The following is a 20,547-nucleotide window of genomic DNA, read 5'->3' as shown; positions in this document are numbered from 1 at the left end:
ATCATATATTATTTTCTTCCTCTTTTTTTTCGAAGCAATATTTAACCATCACTTCACACCAACATTGAAATAGCTAGAATTTGTTGACTAGTGTTGGTTCTTTGTGTTTTTACAAGAAGAGAAGATGACTCCATCATATGGAAAAGTTCATGGATTACAGCATATACCATTCTAGATGAACGCTACAATCAAGTTTCCTTTTTCTTCTACAGACATGGACAGTTTCTTACCTTCGGTGTTGTATCATGACCTAAAAGACCGAGAATCTTCATCCCATAGTGCACTAACAGAAATGGAGCCAATCGTTAGCATAGAGATGGCACTGTCGCATAAAAAGAGTGTAAGGATAATGGGCCCATTAAAAGCCATCAAACAAGAAGCTATGAGAGCTTTAATTGTACGCAATCATGTTGCTGACTTCGTTCATTTTTCTCTTCAAGATTGTATTAAAATGTTTTCTGTCCTCATTGTGGAAATTTGGTATTTGAATATGATACTAGTGGAAGCCCATTTCCATCCGTAAGGGAAAAAATAAATACACATAAAAGAAAACTTTATTTGGCTAATTTCATTCCTTTATCCACTTATAAGTTATAACACCAACAAAATTCACCGTCCAGTGGGTCAGGCTGTGGGCTAGTTTTTATGCCCATGGGTACCCAATGGGCTAGCCCAGTAGCCCAATCCGTTGCCTAGCCCATTGGCCTAACCCGTTGGCCTAGCCCAATAACTCATAATTCATAACATAAATATATAAGAAATGTATGAAGGATTGATCCTGAAATATTATAGAGGAATTTCTTAAAAGAACTCCCTCAACCACTAAGATACTCAAAGTAATTGTGCTAAACTTAGTTTACTAAATATTTATTTTTCTAGTAGTCTAGCAAATTTGAATTAACCATTTGACATTTTTTTTATTAAAGATAAAAATAAAAAACTATTTAAAGCCTTAATAAATAAAAAAATTAAATAGGTTTCCATCAATAAAACAAAAAATTAAATAGATTTGACTGTAAAAAAATTTGTAATTAAGTATTAAATTCTTTAATTCTTTCCTTTAAAAAAATAAATTGATTATTCCCTTATAAAAAATTGATTATTTCCTTATAAAAATAATAAAATAATATGCTAACACAATCCCATAAGTAGCCCATTAGGCCCAACCCGATAGCCCACCTCGCTAAAGACCAAATGGGCACTGCCCATGGGCAGGGTCATAGGTTGAGGTTTTCTCTTTCGGCCCAGCTCGACCCAACCCGTTAACTAGTTAATAGCCCATTATGCCCAGCTTATTGTGCCCATGGACCAAGTAAAAATGGGTCGGGCCGGGCCGACCCGGTCCATTGACGACCCTTACCGTCAATAATATGGATTATTTTTTTATCCACTAGTAATGTCAACCAAAATTCAATATTAACGATATGGATTATAACCACTCGTTTAATTCTCATAAATCATAATTAAGAACTTTCACAATTAGAACTCTCAAAACTCTCACGAAAACAAACTCAAAACCCATTACATTTAATGTAAGCTCTCAACACCAACTAACAAATTCATAAATGAGATGCTCACTATCCCAATACATCAAATGGTACTCCCTCGCTCAAACAATAAACAAACATTGTAACTACTTTTCTAAAAAATTAATATTCTTCTACGAGAGTCTTTTCTCTCCCCATGTAAGAGGACCCTTGGATCGAAGAGTCTTCAATTTTAATGCTTTATAGATAATGAATACCCAATTACTTTTCTACCAAAAAAAAGAATACCCAATTACTTATTAAATATTAAAAGCTCTTTCCTTCCAAAGAAAATCATTTCTTCTCACACCAAAAAACCTAACAAAGTCGAAATAGAAAATTTAAGATAATTTCTAACATTTGGAGTTCAATGAAAAGATCAACAAGAACTCAAAAGGGAAATTGTAATTGCAAGTAATTAGTTTTAAAATGAAAATTTACATGCATTTACAAGATAAAATTACATGAGGCAAAGAAGTATAGAAAGTTAATAAGCATGCATCACATTAATTTAGACCAATTAGTTTGGGAAGCTATAATATCAGCACTAGAGCTTGAGTACTGAGTTGTACAACTCTCATATGAAGAAGTGTTCTTTTTCTTCTTCTGCCCCTAGATTTAGAATGATGGGACAATGCCATATCCAGTTTCTGCCATTAGTGTCGTGGAGAACATCTGATCCACTTCAACTTCTACATCCGTCCTCTTAGCAAATCGGCCCTTGATCCGGGGTCTGGTCTCTGCATAGGCCTTCCTTGAAGCATACCTGATTGTTTTCTCAAACTTCCTTGTCTTCTTTTTCTCTCTGTATCTCAGGACCCTTGCCTCCCTGTCCAATGGAGTAAGTTGGGCTGGTATTTGAATGGTAGATCCAGAAAAAAGATCAATTGTCCCTTTGGGAGGTCTTGAGTGTGAGATTGAGATGTCGCTCATTGTTGATTCCGGTACAACGCCAACATCCATGGATGAAACAGAGACCTAATTATATTATCACAGAAAATACTTGTGGTTATTAATCAGCATAGGAGGGAGATATGCGATTTGTAATTTTCACTAGTCATAGTTGAAATAGATGGGAAAAGTAATTCATGTTTGCAACAGAACCATGTCTTCATTCACAATTTTTTTTTTTTTGAATGATTTTCATACTGATTTGCAGTTATTAATAATAATTCACATGCAATATTCATGAATTATATCAAGTGTGCAATTGGGTAGCAAACGCATTTAGCTTTTCTGTCTAAACTTGGGTCTCGTGCCCTGTTCACGGGACCTACAAATTTTTTTTTCAACAAAATTTTCATTAAAAATAGGTCCTACGGCACTATTCATACATTTAAAAATTATTTTACTACAATATTTTCAATTTTTAATTTTCAGTAATAAGCGATATCCAAACAGATCGATAATATATTTATTGTACAAAGAAGAAACTTTTGATGAATGTTACTTGTGGGTATGGAATTATTTATAGAATTGAAATCAGTGTAGTTCATAATCATTTAATAAGTAATTTTTTTTAACCAGATTTAATAAGTAATTTTATAGCTTACTTAAAGAAAAGTAGAATCACTAAAATATAACCTAGTACTTCTAACCTGAAACTTTATTTATAAATAAGTAAATCAATTTTAGCTGCAATTTATACCAAGACATGACACTGTGACGTAAACCACTCACCCAACTTTATGACTTGGTACAAAAGAGAGAGAAAACAAAAAGCACTGCAACGTTCCTGCTGGATTCCATACTTTAAAGGAGAAAGGTGAAGAAAAGAGGAAAAGTGCTAATAAAGTACAAAAAAAATATCAAAAGATATTGATACCACTCAGATTTTATCTTTTAGAAGCGGTGCACATAGAATTCAAATATTGGAGATGTAAGAAACATAGACACGCAGCGGAATACAAATAATTGGTTTTTCGGCATACCTCTCTCGGACTAAACCGACGATCACACAGGAGCCTTGAGATTGTTCTACGTTGTCTAGAGCCAGCCTCCACGTAGACCAGCTATTCAAACACGTTTTGAATTCCAGTTTGTGCAACCCACGAGCCAAAAACGTTTCTCCAACGGTGTTGCACACTACTAGAGTGATGCAAACATAACCCACAACCTAAGAACCTCACAACACTCTAAAAACACTATGAGAAATGTGGAATTCGTTTTTCAATATAATGGGTACCACTCTTGGTGTTTATATACACACCATTCCATTAATACTGAGTGGAATAGTGGGCTTAGTGGGGTAGAGTAATGGTCTAAACCATTACTCCATAACTCCTAGATGTTACAATCTGAAGTATACAGAAGGACATGCCCACTTTGGGTGTCCATCCATATTCTCTTCAGTTTCTAACATCTCCCACTCATCCACTGTGGGCATGGCCCTATTATCCATCTCTCAATGTGTTTCTCAGTGTGTTCATACTGGCAAATAGGTTGTGCGACCGTCGAGCACACTCAAAAAAAACAAATTTAGGAGCACTATACTAAATCTTATACCAAGACCAGCATAGCAACATCCCTAAAGTGTCTCGTTATGCCCTAGACATATATTAACACATCAAATCAAGCATCTCTAACCCCTCTTGAGTTTAATACTCAGACTTATGCTTGATCCAAACTATCTAGATGTACTCACGATTATTTCACTACCATAAGCGCTATAACCTGTCGACAGTGAGTACAAATATAAGGATGTGTTACAAAAATAGTCTTCCCTTTGCACTCATGTCCTTCAACTTTGGTCCAACCGCTTTCCCAGCAATGTCCCTTTAGACCGAATCCAACATGGCCATAGGTAACATGCCAAAGTAGCAGACATCAAAACCTCAGCTTCATGACATAGTCAAAAGTAACAAGGGCATAAAAAGGATCTTAATGAAAGGTCCATAGGACTCACACGGTGAAGAAGCAGGGATTTATTCTCTCACCTCCACTTTTGGTCGAGCAAGCACATGTAGTATGAAATACATGCTACGGTGGAGTTCTCTTAAGTAAGAGCGTATGTCTTAACTCAATACACCGTACAAATCTTAGTCTAGTCGCTACTTAAGCGCCTAACTCGAGTCCTTTATTTGCTTGCCACCTTAGGCATCAAATAAGTTCTCGCATCTGGCTAACCACAGGCTACATGGATCATGGGCTATCCATGTATGGTCTAATCAAGATAAATATATTATAAACCTCATCTTAGTCCCAGCTAAGGCGACATCTGTTTGTGTCAACCATCTATATATGCTACATAAGCATTGAATGACATAATGTCTCATCTCTACCCACTACTCAAGTGCTAGAGGCGATCGCTCGTGTGAGTGAGCCGACCTAAGCCTGCCGACATACCTTTCATACCACAGAACTCATCATATGGTATATGTGTGTGTAAACATACATATTATTAACTGAATAACATCATATGTATTTAAAGCAAAATATCCCAAAAAATACAATAAATGGTAACTAAAAACAACATATTATCATATTCTACGTAGCCCTAAACTCCTAACATGAGCCTGAAAGACATCCCTTCCTATAGGCTTTGTAAGAGGATCAGCAATCATGAGACTTGTAGAAATGTGTTTTAGAACCACTTCATTGTGAGCAACCATGTCTCGAATGTAGTGATATCGTATATCAATGTGTTTGGTTCTACCATGATACTTAGAATCTTTAGCATAGGCAAGTGCTGCCATGCTATCACAATGTACCGTAACGGGATCCGAGGCATCCTTGACAACCTCAAGATTCTGAAAGAACCTCCTCAACCAAACTGCTTCCTGAACAGCTGCTGAACATGCTACATACTCTGCTTCCATAGTTGATAATGCTATACAGGGTTGTTTCTTGCTACTCCAAGTGATGGCGCCATTATTCAGCAAGAAAGCATATCCAGATGTGGATTTGCGTTCATCTAGGTCACTACCCCAATCAGCATCACTATAGTCAATCATACGCAAATCTGAGCCCTGATAACAAAGGATGTAGTCTGCTGTCCCTTTTAGATACCTTAATATCCTCTTGACAGCTTTCCAATGAGCAAGTCCTGGATTAGACTGAAATCTACTGACTAATCCAACAGCATAACATATATCAGGCCGAGTACACATCATTGCATACATCAAGCTTCCAACTGCATTAGCATAAGGAACACTTGCCATCTTTTCTTTTTCATCCTGAGTCTTAGGACACATATCCAGGCTTAAGCTCTCATTTTTGGCAACTGGAGTATCTATGGGTTTGCAATTATGCATTTGGAAACGCTCAAGAACCTTCTTAATGTAGGTTTGTTGTGATAAACCTAAAAGTTTCTTTGAGCGATCCCTAAGGATTTTAACCCCTAGAATATAATCTGCCTCACCCATGTCCTTCATCTCAAAGTTAGAGGACAACCACCCTTTTGTGGCGATAATCATCTCCATGTCATTACCGGCCAGCAATATGTCATCGACATACAATGACAAAATAATGAAACTTCCCTTGGATCGTTTTACGTAGACACAATGATCTTCTTCGATCATCGTAAACCCATTCGTTAGAACGGCTCGATGAAATCTCAGATACCATTGTCTAGACGACTGCTTCAAACCATATATGGATCGTTTAAGTTTGCACACTTTGTGCTCTTGACCTTTGGTCACAAAGCCAATAGGTTGATCCATATATATTTCTTCATCTAGTTCTCCATTGAGAAAGGCTGTCTTAACGTCCATTTGGTATAATTCCAAATTCAAGTTTGCAACAATGGCCAAAATGAGTCGAACAGAGGCAAACCTCACAACCGGAGAAAAAGTTTCCTCGTAATCAACACCCTCCTTTTGAGTGTATCCTTTTGCCACTAATCGAGCTTTATACCTTTCTATTGACCTATCCGCCTTACGTTTGATTTTAAGAACCCATTTGTTCCCAATTGCTTTACGCCCTGACGGTAGGTCTACCAGATCCCAGACCTGATTAGTCCTCATAGACTCCATTTCATCATTCATTGCTTTCATCCACTCATTACTAACAGAAGATGAGAGAGCCTCTTGCACATTTTTTGGCTCATCATCATCTTGTGAAGCAATCATGAAAGCTTCCCCCTCAATCTCAAAACGACGACGAGGAATATTTCCACGGTTGCTTCTACGTGGCTGAGGTTGTTGTGGATCAACTTCTAGTGGTGTGCTCCCACTAGGTTGTGAGTCGCTCCCACTGTCTCTAGGAGTTTCAAGAATTTCTTCCTTGTCCTCTACTAGTCTACTTGGGGCATCTACCTCTTGATCCATCATTTCCTAAAGAATCAAGTTCTTTTCAACCTCACCTATGTTAGGGAATTCACTTTCAATGAAATCAACATCACGTGACTCCAATTTAGTTACACTTCCATCAAGTTGTTCACCTATCAACACATAGCCTTTGGAATGCTCAGAATATCTTATAAAGATACACTTCTTTCCTCTAGGCCCTAACTTCCCATATCTATGAGAAGTATTGTGAACATAACCTGTTGAACCCCATGGCCGCAAGTTATTCAAATCAAGTTTCTTGCCGGTCCATAGTTCATAAGGTGTGGAAGATACCGATTTAGAGGGCACTCGGTTAAGTATATAGGCTGCAGTCAAAAGTGCATCCCCCCAATACGAAATCGGTAAGTTTGCTTGCGCCATCATTGACCTAACCATCTCTAATAGTGTTCGATTTCTCCTTTCCGCCACACCATTTTGTTGCGATGTATAAGGCATGGTTAACTGCCTTGCAATTCCCTTTTCATCACAGAGCTCCTTAAATTGCTCAGATAGATACTCACGCCCACGATCAGTTCTAAGAGCCTTAATGCTCTTATCTAATTGATTCTCAACCAATCTCATGTATCGTCTAAAGCAATCTAAAGCCTCAGACTTATGAGAAATCAAATAGACATGACCGTAACGTGTATAGTCATCTATAAATGTGATGAAGTAGAAACCACCATGTCTTGCCCTCACATTCATTGGACCACATATATCAGAGTGGATTAGTTGCAATGGAAAAGATGCCCTTGTGGCTTTTCCAAATGGTTTTCTTTTTGACTTTCCCACAAGACAATGTTCACATGTGGACAAAGTGACCTTAGCGAGATTGCCCATAAGGCCTTCTCTAGCTAACCTAGTCATCCTCTCTTGCCCTATATGACCAAGCCTAGCATGCCATATACTTGAATTATTAGAAGCATTTTCAGATGAAGTCAAAAAAACTGAACTATCATTATTATAATATTCAATGTCCAAAATTAAAAAACTATTTGAAATAAAACCACGGCCATAATAAACTGTTCCCAAATGCAATAAAACATAATTATTCTCAAAAATAAACCGGAAACCAAGTCTTAACAAAGTAACTACGGAAAGTAAGTTCCTCCGGATCTCTGGAGCATACAACACGTCATGGAGCAACAGAGTGCGACCACCTCGCAATTCTAGCTTGTAGGTACCAATTCCAAGTACCTCTACGCTAGCTCCGTTTCCCACCTTGATGTCTCTACTGCCAATAGGAATCCGGCGGTACTCCACAAATCCCACTCTATCTCTTGCTACATGTTCTGTTGCCGCTGAGTCTACAGTCCACATAGGAGCAGAATTAGCAACAAGGACATGATTAGTTACAAAAACATGATGAGATGTAGGATTAGGTGTTACCTTTTTGGGCTCAGCGCATTCACGAGCAAAATGTCCTTTCTTTCCGCAATTATAACAAGTCAACTTAGACTTGTCCTTCTTTGCGCGCTTTCCTCTAGTATTCCGCTTGACAAACTTAGCCTTCTTAGGCGGTGGCCCATTAGGTCTCTCTTGTCCAGGAGCGTAATCGGGTTGCTTGCGTTTAGGCCTAGATGCCTTACGCGAGCTAGTCTCAGCCATGTGCACAGAACTAATCGGCTTGGTTGCTTCAAGGCGCTCAGCTTCAAGTTCCAAGTGACGAGCCACATCATCAAATGTTTTGATGTTCTCATTATGGGTCAAGTTTTGACACATCGTCTCCCATGAACTTGGTAGTGAACGAATCACTGCCTGGACTTGTTGTTCGTCAGTAAGATTGTTTCCAGCTAATTTGAGCTCTCGAATCATGGAGGACATCGCCCTAAGATGCTGCTTCATCGTATGTTCAGAGCGCATCTTATATGAATCAAATTTCATTGTTAAGCCACGCAGTCTAGTGGCGGATGTCCCTCCATATCTTAGTTTTAGAGCTTTCCACATGTCTTGTGCAGTTGTATACTGCTCAAATTCACCAATCAAGTCATTGTGCATGCTGCTTAGCATTGTAAAGCGCGCACACAAATCCTTCTTACGCCAACTTTCATAGGCAGTAAGATCACGTTGGTGTTGCTCAGTGCTTCCCTCATCCGGTTTACTCAACGAATGAGTTAGAGTCTCTAGGACTTCTTGCTCATTCAGCACATACTGGATTTTGCGGTGCCAAATATTATAATTTTCACCATCCAGTTTCTCTCCTTTATTGAGATCAGCAACTATACCTTTGGAAGCCATTTCACTACAAAATTTCACAAATGGGACATTACACACATATTTCAAAAATTTTGATGTTCGATCTAAAATAAACTTAGATAATCAACACACGTCACAAGATCGAAAATTCGCTAAGCTTCTTAATCATCTCTTGTGCCACTAGTGTTTATTACTAAGCTTAATTTTAATCTATTCATGCAAAATTATGTATGGGAGATAACGCAACTCAACCATACTCCCATTATTCCATATTTCAATTCTAAACATATTTACAAAATATATGTATTGAAAATAATTCACCAATTTTATCAATTAACTATTAAGCCAAACATGCTATCACAATTTAAACTTATGAGAACAAATCATATAGGCATATCATTATTTCACTAAGAAATAATTATTGCTTTAATAATTATTGTTTTGTTGCGTTAAATATAATATTTAACGTTATGTAAATATATATATTTTTAATACCATATTTCACAATAATAATGGAATTAAATAATTTACAAAATTAAATAAATTCCATATCATTTAAGCATATACCTATCATGTTTCATGATAAATAAATACTAAATTGAACAGTGCGTTTCACTTAAAGAAACTCAATTAAAAATAGGCTTAATACGCATAAAAAATCTCACAAAGAGACAAGATCCTAAAAGTGACGGATGGGCTTGCTTTACAGTGCTGCTAGCAGAGCAAAAAAAAAACATAATAATAATAATAAAATAATAATAATAATACAAATAGGTGTTTAAGAAGTAAGTAATTGTGGGACCACCTCCTTCTTCTTCTTTTATTATTATTATTATTACTATTTGCTATCACTAAAGCCCTTTAGGCAAGTGAGAGACACGTGCAGGTTGTCTTCAACCTTTCTCCTTTTCAACTTCTTTCAGCATAAACGTGTTTTAGTCCGAAACTCTAAAGTTTTATAACTTCTTCATTTCAAGTCCATTTATATCATACCATATACCGATTTAAAGCTTATAATACATAGATTCATAATATGAAATCATATTTTGCAAATAGAAATCATATAAGAGCAGTTTTGTCCTTAAAGTTTCGGTGTTCTAAGTTTTATTAAACTATATCTTATGGCACACTTAGAGATTTGCTTCGAAATTTAAGGTAGATATTAATACATGTAATATAAACAACATATATTAATTTCAAGGCACGAAATACTCATAATCAAAACTTGCCATTGAAGGCCATGTGAGGTGCATAGAAATTCATAGCATATCACAGAAGCATAAAATGTATTAAAAACTAATCATATATGCCTATGACATCGAGAACAACCTATAAAAGCTCTGATACCAATGTAAGAAACATAGACACGCAGCGGAATACAAATAATTGGTTTTTCGGCATACCTCTCTCGGACTAAACCGACGATCACACAGGAGCCTTGAGATTGTTCTACGTTGTCTAGAGCCAGCCTCCACGTAGACCAGCTATTCAAACACGTTTTGAATTCCAGTTTGTGCAACCCACGAGCCAAAAACGTTTCTCCAACGGTGTTGCACACTACTAGAGTGATGCAAACATAACCCACAACCTAAGAACCTCACAACACTCTAAAAACACTATGAGAAATGTGGAATTCGTTTTTCAATATAATGGGTACCACTCTTGGTGTTTATATACACACCATTCCATTAATACTGAGTGGAATAGTGGGCTTAGTGGGGTAGAGTAATGGTCTAAACCATTACTCCATAACTCCTAGATGTTACAATCTGAAGTATACAGAAGGACATGCCCACTTTGGGTGTCCATCCATATTCTCTTCAGTTTCTAACAGGAGATAACTATACATCTACTGAATCAAAAAATGAATGGAACAAAATAAATCATTCTCAAAGAATCATGTGACAATACAGATTTGTTAGAACTCAAACTACATATTCAATGTAAAACCGTTGTATGTGTAGCAAATTTAGAGAAACTTACACTGTGACTAATAGAACCATTGTAGCTGTATGCAGCTTTTGATGACTCATAATCCAAACCCAACTGGAAACTCTGTTGATGAAGGTGATGAAGCTGACCCTTTGCTTCTCCACACTGAACTGGCACAACACTGTCACCCCCATAGCTCTTCTGGGGAACACAGTAATGCTGCTGTTGCTGCTGCTGCTGCTGCTGCTGGCTATACTGATCATTGAAGTGCTTCTCAGCACAAGAATTGTACTCCACAAGGTCCAAATACTCATCAACCTCCCCGCCAAACAAAAACCCATTGTTTTGATTGTTATTGTTGTTGTTGTTGTTGTTATTATTGTTACCCTTCACAGGATTAATCAACAACCATGATGCAGCCTCATCTTCATCTTCTTCATCAATCATCTCATCCCCATCGTGCTCTAAAAACCTCCCTTCAGTACCAGACATGGCACCCACCGCATGTGGACCATGCAAGTTCCCGGAAATAGGCAGAATTGGCACGCGTTGGTGGCGGCGTGCAAGCGGGTTTGCTGAGTGGATATCAGCATCACAGGCGGTGCAAAGAGACGCCGCATCAGCTTTACATACAAAAGCCGCCGGGGCACGCTCACATGCCTCGCAAACCCACACGCGCTCGTGGCGAGACGCCACGCGGTTTGCAGCGTGGATGCGAGCATCACATCCGGTGCACAAGTAGGCCGAATCAGCCCTACAGTACACCGTACACGCTGCAGACCGACACGTATCACAGATACGTGCCCAATTATTGTCGCCACCACTACTACTCCCATCATTATTCTCCAACTTCAACATTTCTCTCTCTCTCTTTATTTTTTTTGTGTTTTTTAAGTATCTCTGAGATTGAGTTGAAGTGTGTGTGAGAGAACTCAGAACTATGAATTAATGAATGAAGATAGTGAGGGGTTAAGGGGGTGTGAGTGTGAGACTCTAGAACCAAGTGGAAGAGGGAAAGAATCCAAGACCGACACGTGGCAGAAAACAAGTGGCATAGAAAAGTTGCAACGTTATCTTTGTGGTTGGTTGTGTTTTAGGGTGGGGCCTAGTCGAGTCAGAGGTTCTTGTGGGACCCATGTTCTTGCTACTTTGGCTTTTCGAATAAATTAAATATGCTAGAGTGCTCTTACTGCTCACTCTCGCAAGTAGATGAAATTTTTGGTATACTCGCTTGTAGCGGAGGCCACTTGTCAATTCATGAATTATTATGATGAACACGTGGCAAACAAGAAGAACGAGTTTGATCATGTTTGTGGACAGTATGGTCTGACACGTGAGTGCCACGTGGTACTGGCATGTTTTAGACTGTTGGATCAGACAGACACAGTTGACAGTTGACAGTTGAATCAAGTTAATTAGAAAAGAAAAAAAAAAAAAATGTTGATCTTGATGGTTTAATCAATATTTAATTGTGGGGTTTCATTTGCCTAATTAGACTACTCAAGATTTTTAGAGGGTGTTTAATAGAGGAGTTTGAGTAATGTTGTTTGAGTGTTTTTGATATACGTGTAAGTGAAAAAGTATGTGAAAATGTGTGTAAGTATGTTTGAAAAGCTCAAAAAGTTGCTCAAAATAGGCTACTAAACGGGCGCTTACTCCTTGAATTTTGTACTAGAATTGTATGAAGTTGATGAAAAATAAGATTAAGTTGGGTGCAGTGACAAAGTGTTCATTTTAACATTTGACATATCAAATATTAAAATATGTCATTTTAACACAATATGAGAGCCTTTGGTTTGCATGATGTTACATTATAATAATGTAACATTATTGTGATGTTAGATTCATGTAATCTCATCACAATAATATAACTTTACTGTGTTTGATAGGTTCTTAACATATATTCACTGGATCATTAAAATTTGTACTTTTAAATTTCCAAAAATATCATTTTGACAAAACTAAACAAAATTTTATTTTTTAATTACAAGTCACAAACAACTTATCCATAGAAAAAAAAAATTATGTTCTTTTCTCACCAACCAAACAGCTTTAGATCCACAAATAAATAAATAAATAAAATTAATCATTTTTCAGCACCTTCTCAACAACCAAACAAATTACAAATAACAACAAAACATTAAAAAAAAAAAAAATTATGTTTCACTTTCCCAACTTTCTCACCAATCAAACAGATTATACATCTACCAAAATTTCGAAAATTCTCTCCACCACCCATTTCGGTATTTCGAGCCCAAGCATAAAAAAGATTCCTTTCGGTAAAGAGGAGGACGACGACGACAAGCTCCTCCGGCAATGGTGCGAACAAAATCATGACAAATCAGCCACTAATTTAGAGAGAAAAGATCTAAGCGCTCTAGCTTATGCTATGCCTATGAGAGCGTGTGCGTTTGTTTGAGAGAGAATATCAAAACAGAGGAGATGGTGGCTAGCAGTGGCCATGGATTTCGACTGCACACACAGAGAGAGAGAGAGAGAGAGAGAGAGGCTAGGGTTTTGAATCTAATGAGAAAGAGAGGAGCTAGGTTATGAGATGAGAGAGGAATTAGGGCTTTAAAATATGCACGGCAATTTTGTAAATACAATTTATTAGTATGAATAATTTTTTTCAATTCAATAAATTAATATATCCCACCCATAAGTAGTGTGCGATCACACCAATTTAAAGAAAGTGACGAGATTAAGGTGATATGATATATTTTGTAATCTTACATTACTAGGAATGGCTACGGGTCGAGTTTGGGGTGGGTTTCTTTATCCCCAAACTCGCCCCACCACTTGCCCCCCCAAAACTTCAACTTGCCCTGTTAACTAAACGATTTCTTTTTAACCCCCAAACCCACCACTACAGGCCCCTGCGGGCCCCGCCCGGCCATGTCACTTCAGGGCCCAATATAAAGGCCCCTACATTGTAGCTCAATCTAAAAAAAAAAAAAAAAACTGTACATAAAAGTTAAAAGCAAAAAAAGCTAACTCATAATCCAACAAATATAGCCTTTCTTTCTTTTTGTATGGAAATTGTTTTATTCAAATCCATAATATTCCTACTGGTACTTTTATTTATATTATTAATATATGCATGTCAAAATTTCTACAGGTACTTTTATTTATATTATTAGTATATGTGTGTGATGCTCCTTTCTAGAGACCTGAATTTCAATCATTTCTCCCCACACCTCACAAGCACTTATACTTATGGAGTGACCATCGTATTAAAAGTACGTGGTGGTTGAGGTAATTACTTAATGGAGATTAGTCATGCTTGCAACATTAATTATCCTAAGAATATTGACTTTGAAATGTACCTGTAATGCCAATGCTATTCAACAGGGGCAGAGTTGTGTTGAAGGTTGGCCCCCCTAAAATTTTGAAAATTTTTAAATTATATATATAATTATTTTAATATTTTCAAAGTTTAGTCTATAAAAATAAGAGTTGGCCCCCCAAATATTTGAATTAGTCCAATGATGCTCTTAAAGAAAATAATTGGTCTAATAGTTATAGAGATATAACTTTATTTTTCACAATTCTATTTTTTATTGTAAAATATGCTCTTACATCTGTAAAATAGTTGATAAAGTTTGGCATCAAACATGTTTGAATTTATCTTTTTTAACCTGTTATGTGGCGATTAACAAATTATCAACTCATTAAAAAATTCTTGTTGCTAAAACTACACATGAAATGTCTTTAGTTGACACATAATAGGTTAGAGCAAAATAGCTTTAAATATGTTTGGAGCCTAACTTATTTTAATGTCTTTAGTTGCATGCTTTTGAAATTTTCATTAGTTCAATTGAAAGATTTTTTACTTTAGTATAAAATTTTATAATTTGTATTTAAAATGAAACTTTTTAAAAAATTTCACTCTGAAAGTGGAAAAAATGAATTTTATTTTATAAGGATGGTCATCAAACATAACTTTGATTGAAAATACTAAATTTTTTTTTTTTTTTTGTTGGGTGAGTGTATATATATAACTTCTCAAATAAAAAAGCATGTATATATGTGTGTGTGTATATATAATAAAAAAATGTATGTGTGTATATATATGTATATAAGGGTTGTTTTGATAAATATATTAGTGCCGCAACTTAACCCCCCAAACAAAAATTCCTGACTCCGCCCCTGCTCTTCGATGACCATAAATATAGTTACCAATCTATCATATAACAATAACAATATTAGCAATCAACAGTCACGTAATATAGTTGAACTGCTCATAAAGATACCAAAGACGACAGGAAAACTGTCTCCTAGTAGTGGCCCTTTTTTTCTTTTTTCAAATGTTGAATTTATTATTGCATGCTTGCTTACCCAAGTAGTTGTTCATTTTTCTTTCTTTCTTTCTTTACTGGCTTTTTAAGATATACATTGACATTTGATGTCTACTTCAGTGAGTGACATATGTTTCTCACAATATTGTTTTCTCTCTAATGTTCTACCTGCACCATTTCAAAAACTTAGTTTGAGAGATTGTTGGTGTTTGAAAATCATTTTATGTAAAGACTGGAATATGTTAAGTTAATTTTTCTTTAAAAATTAATGGTTGAACCTTGAATTTTTTTTCCCATCAAATTCAATAATCTCAACTTTTGGCCCTGGAGAATGTAAATAATTGATTTTTTTTCTTGAGGCCAGAAAAAAGGGACTCACGTGTGACAGTCATTATCCCACACTCCACGGTACAGTTGGGTAAGCTCATGGGTACCACCAGCTCGAACTGGAGCTCGGAAATTCCGAATCCACACACACCCCAGGCTCTATTGGTTTCTGAGACTTCCAGAAATTGCAATTACAGTCCTCGTGAGAACTCGAACCTGGGATGTGGTGAAATCTCAGCAGTCACCTGCCAGTTGTACCACACCCACTGGTGGTGTAAATAATTGATTTTTGAAACTATTTTAGTTATATTTAATTGTGTGTCATATTTATATAACCTAATGTATTTACAAATAAACATATATTAGATGCGTACTAAAATTCCCACCTAAGTTGAATACAATTTTATTGTCATTTTTATATTTTTACAAACATTTAAAAAAGTCTTGTAAGGATATAAATGATTTGGTAGAGTGCAAATTGTTAATTATTAATATTTAAAATTTTATAATAAAAAAGGAAAATATTTTGCTACTTCCTAACTTAACTTTTGATATTGTGAACAACTAATTGAAAAATTAAGAACATGTACAGCCACTCTATAAACAAATTAATAAGCCATTGATTATTTATCCTTACTAGCAAATGACACGATTTAGATATTTTAATAGTTTTTTGAAGTCAATATGCCAAAATTATGCTCACAATATTGAAATTCTATTTGTTTTAACATAAGGTTTTCATGATATGTGAAGTCTTTTGGATAAAACTTATATATTATCAAGGATCCAAAGGTGAGGTAAAATAATAACTCCATTATATGCTCAATGGATTGATGATTTAATTCTTAAAATTGAGAATTTTATTGCAACATATAAAATATCTAAGTGATAATGGCACTCAATTGTAGAGTATTCTTGTTGTTAATGATTAAAAAAAAACACCTCAACAATTCCTTAGGTGGACTAAGACAACACAACAATATCCAATCCCAAACATTTTAATTTTGGGTGCTAAAATGGCAAAAAATCAAAGTGTCATATCGAATACATAGTCATAACTGATAATTTTTTTTTTTTTTTTTTTTTTGAGTTAACAAGGGATTTCTTTTGTTTGGAAGGGCACCATTGACCATAGATATGGTTAATTTTTGGGTTTTTAGGGGCCATCTTTCAATTTTGGAGGGTTGGTTCTTAAGTTTGGGAGGCAATGTATGATTGTCTTTTAACCTAAACTTTCAAATAAAAAAAATTAAGTCAATGGGGGCGATGGCCCTCTTTGGTCTCTTAGGGTGTGTTTGGTTTGCTATGATATGCCTAAGATGTGCCTTTGATGTAATGTACATTACCTTTTAATGTCAAATTAAGATGTTTGATTTATTTAAATTTTTTTCTAACATTACTGTAATCTAAGATTACAAAATATATCACATTACCTTAATCACATCACCTTCTTAATGGAGGTGATCTTACATTACTTATGGCAAACACCTTAATGTGACATCAAGGTAATGTGCATAAGTTGGCTCTTGAACTTTGTCATGGTACTCATCAAAGATTGGTGCAGAATACCAATCTACCATAGCATCTTCTCTGGAGCACTCTTTGATTATTCAAATATGTTTGAAAGGGAACAATCCATAAGCCATGGATTCTCAATAGTAGCTTCTGAAATAGAACTTGAAAGGTCATCATTGGAATCAACCTCTTTGCAAACAATTGCACGTTTTCTACCACAATTTTGAATTGGAGAGGCTGGTCTCTGATGAAGGATTTTATCCATCCTTTGATGAAGAGCTTCACAAAGTTGTCTCATCTCAACAAGCTCAGATTGTACACTTCTTAACTGTCTTGGAGCCATCTTGAACAAGTTATGCAAATTAGTCACTTTCTGACAGGTTGATGTTTGCTCAGTAAATTATAAATATCTCATTGTAGAAAACTCAAAATCACGATCCGCTTTTTTTTTTTTTTTTTTTTTTTGGTTACAAACTAGAAAGATAAATCTTTCCAAACATATATGGAATGAACACAGAAACCTCATGAGAAAATATAGAATTCACAAAGAAGATGAACAATCAATTCCGGAATACCATGAGAACTTCAATAGACCCAACATGAAAGATCTTGCTCTGATACTAACTGATACCGGATTCATAAGGGGCACCCAAACTTAACTAATATGATAAATGGAAATAGGCTGGATAAATATATTATATATTTTTTGGTTTTATGGGATAAGAAAAACACTCAATAATTTAAAGGATAGATAAGCTCACCACCAAAGTAAACCCAAAGGGATAGAGATAACACCACCGAAATGACACCACTTTCTATTACCAAGAATTTCAATGGTGATGCCGAAGAAAGGGCGAAGGAAATAAAGAAATTGCATGAACAGATCCAAAATAAGATTGGGAAGCAGAATGAGAAGTACTGCAAGAAAGCAAATAAGCATCGAAAACCAGCAGTTTTCAAGGAAGGTGACTTGGTTTGGATTCATCTTAGGAAGGAAAGATTTCCCTCCAAAAGATCTTCTAAGTTGAAACCTAGAGTTGATGGACCTTTTAAAGTGTTGCAACGGGTTGGTGAGAATGCTTACAAGATTGATCTGCTTGGAGATTATAGTGTTTCAACAACCTTCAATGTTTCTAATCTTTCTCCTTACTATGAAGATCAAGAAGACCAAGTGAACTTGGGGGTAGTCCTTTTCAAGCAGAAGAGTATGACACCAGAGTGTCCCAAGATCCTGCAAGCCCAACCTGATGTTAGTCCAAGCCCAAAAGCTTTCCTTGAAGATCAGAATAACAGCCTATTTGTAAGGTTGAATTTAATCAACCATGTGTTGGCTTTATTCCGTGACATATTTTCTTGTAATACAGCACTTAAAAACCCTGTATTTAGGTGGGAATCATGTAAGAGTAGTGTGTGAGAGAGTGTGAAGAAATGCTCAAGATAGTACAGTGAAGTAGAGACTCGCGGCTAGGACTCGCGGGTGGCTCGCGGCTTGCAAGCCGCCAAAAGTTGCACACGTGTAGAGCATGCAGAGGAGCTGAACAGTCATGCCAGCTGGAGCACTACAGGACAAAAATCCAGACTGGCCATTTAGCTAGCTCGCGACTTGAACTCGCGACTCAGTTAAGTCGCGAGGTCAAGTTGCCAGCCAGCCCTGTTTTTGGAAAAACTGACTCTTTGCATTCTATTCTCACACCAGTATAAATACCCCTCATTCCCACATAATATGTGTGGCCATTCAGAGAGAAAAACCCTAAGAGAGGTTTCTTCAAAACACCCACCCAATTAGAGAGAGCTGCTCATTCTTAGAGAGAAATCTTTATAGTCTCTTCTCATTCCCTCTTTCATTGTCATACCTATTGAGAGGAGATTTCTATCCAAACACCAAACACCCATTTTGAGTGTTGAGTGTTTTTTGAGCTTTGGGAAGCATTGGAAGATGCCAAGGATGGCGGATGCTATGGTCAAGTAGCGGAATCCGGTAAGCTAGAAAAGAAAAAGGTTCGGCGTAACCTCGTTGGAGCAAGAAGCTTGGAGGGCTTAGGTACATCGGGTAGATTAGGCTTGGAGGGTCTATTGTTGTTCATGTATCCCAACTACATTTTCCAGTGGATTATTGACCGCTTGGAGGGCGGCAGAGAAGTTTTACGCCGAGAGCTTCGGTTTCCTCTTCGATAATACATCGTGTGTTGTCCTTGTGTTTGCATCTCTCTTCCCTTTATCTTTGCCTTTTATTTTCTGCTGTGGATGTGATTTATAATTGGCTTAGATTGATTTCCAATTCTGTTTATAGCTTATGTTCATTTTCCGCACACTAGTTGTTTGTCATAAAGCTTGAATTGGTTATTTTGTATTTGGGGGTCTAAACGTTCAAGGGTGTTTTATACACGTTTTTTGAATTTTCACTATTATTTTAAAACGTTTTTTATTAATTAAGTCAATTTGTCTTTATTTAGTATCTCCTAGGATGAATCAGACTTTATGTTTTACTTCTCCTAGGCCGACAAGTAATTTATTGTGTTTCTAAGTTTCTAAGAGTCATATTTGACTATGGTCAGGTTAAGTGAATATATCTATTACTCCCTCCGCCCCAATTTATTTGTCCTATTTGAAAAGTTAAACTTTTTAAGAGAATATCATTTATTGTCTTGTTTACCTTACAAAAATGTATAAGTTTACAAAACTACCCTTAAATAAATTCATTAGTTTTTTTTTTTTAAGAGGAAACTAAAATGGTGTCCCAATTAGATTGATTTTTTAAATATTTGATAGTTTTCTTTTCAAATAGTTTTGAAAATAAAGTAGAGGTATAATAGGAACATTAGTAAATTAATAAATTTTATTTTTTAGAAACATGACTATATTTTGGGTTGAATGGAATAGAGAACAAAAAAACTGGGACAAAAGGGAGTATTATTTTCGTTTTCCTATGCTGAGGGGGGCTCTATTCCAAGCTCTATTTAAGCCTTTGGTTGAATCAAATAAAAATCATAGCGTATTTTCAAAATTAAAAAAAAAAAAAAAAAAACAAAATTATGTTTTTCAGAAGATGAATTTCTTCTAAATTATCTCTTATCTCTTGGGTGGATTTCTTTGGGTGGTGAGTATCAGTTTCTGTATTTCTTGGGTGGTGTTAATTTGTATCCCATAGAGTGGTAAGCCAAAATAGTTCTGTATCCTTAGTTAAATTCCTTTGAGTGGTATTATCTGTATCCTTTTAAGTTTACTTTGGTGGTAAGCTTATCTATCTTTTAAATTATTGAGTGCTTTTCTTATTCCATAAAAACCAGAAAATATAAAATATATTCATCTAACCTATTTCTATTTATTATATCGGTTCTATCTTTTAAATTATTGAGTGCTTTTCTTATTCCATAAAAACCAGAAAATATAAAATATATTCATCCAGCCTATTTCTATTTATTATATCGGTTAAGTTTGGGTTGCCCCTTACAAATATTGTATCATCATACATCAAGGACATATCAT

The 20,547-nt window shown here is 35.9% G+C and overlaps 2 protein-coding genes across 2 annotated transcripts; both read right to left on the bottom strand.

The window, feature by feature from the left end:
* Positions 1–1,944: 1,944 nt before the first annotated feature.
* On the bottom strand, positions 1,945–11,872 carry LOC115975876 (zinc finger protein CONSTANS-LIKE 2-like). The gene is made up of 2 exons (XM_031096917.1): positions 10,973–11,872; positions 1,945–2,504 (listed from the first exon to the last, which is right to left on the bottom strand). The coding sequence occupies exons 1-2, from the start codon at positions 11,777–11,779 to the stop codon at positions 2,145–2,147; spliced, it is 1,167 nt and encodes a 388-aa protein (XP_030952777.1). The 5' UTR covers positions 11,780–11,872; the 3' UTR covers positions 1,945–2,144.
* LOC115975880 lies at positions 7,810–8,544 on the bottom strand. The gene is made up of 2 exons (XM_031096919.1): positions 8,183–8,544; positions 7,810–8,100 (listed from the first exon to the last, which is right to left on the bottom strand). The coding sequence occupies exons 1-2, from the start codon at positions 8,513–8,515 to the stop codon at positions 8,077–8,079; spliced, it is 357 nt and encodes a 118-aa protein (XP_030952779.1). The 5' UTR covers positions 8,516–8,544; the 3' UTR covers positions 7,810–8,076.
* Positions 11,873–20,547: the final 8,675 nt, after the last annotated feature.

Source organism: Quercus lobata, chromosome 2 (genome assembly GCF_001633185.2).
Source record: "Quercus lobata isolate SW786 chromosome 2, ValleyOak3.0 Primary Assembly, whole genome shotgun sequence".
Classification (NCBI taxonomy): domain Eukaryota; kingdom Viridiplantae; phylum Streptophyta; class Magnoliopsida; order Fagales; family Fagaceae; genus Quercus; species Quercus lobata.
The sequence above is the reverse complement of the archived record's forward strand: the minus strand, read 5'-3'. Positions and strand labels throughout refer to the sequence as shown.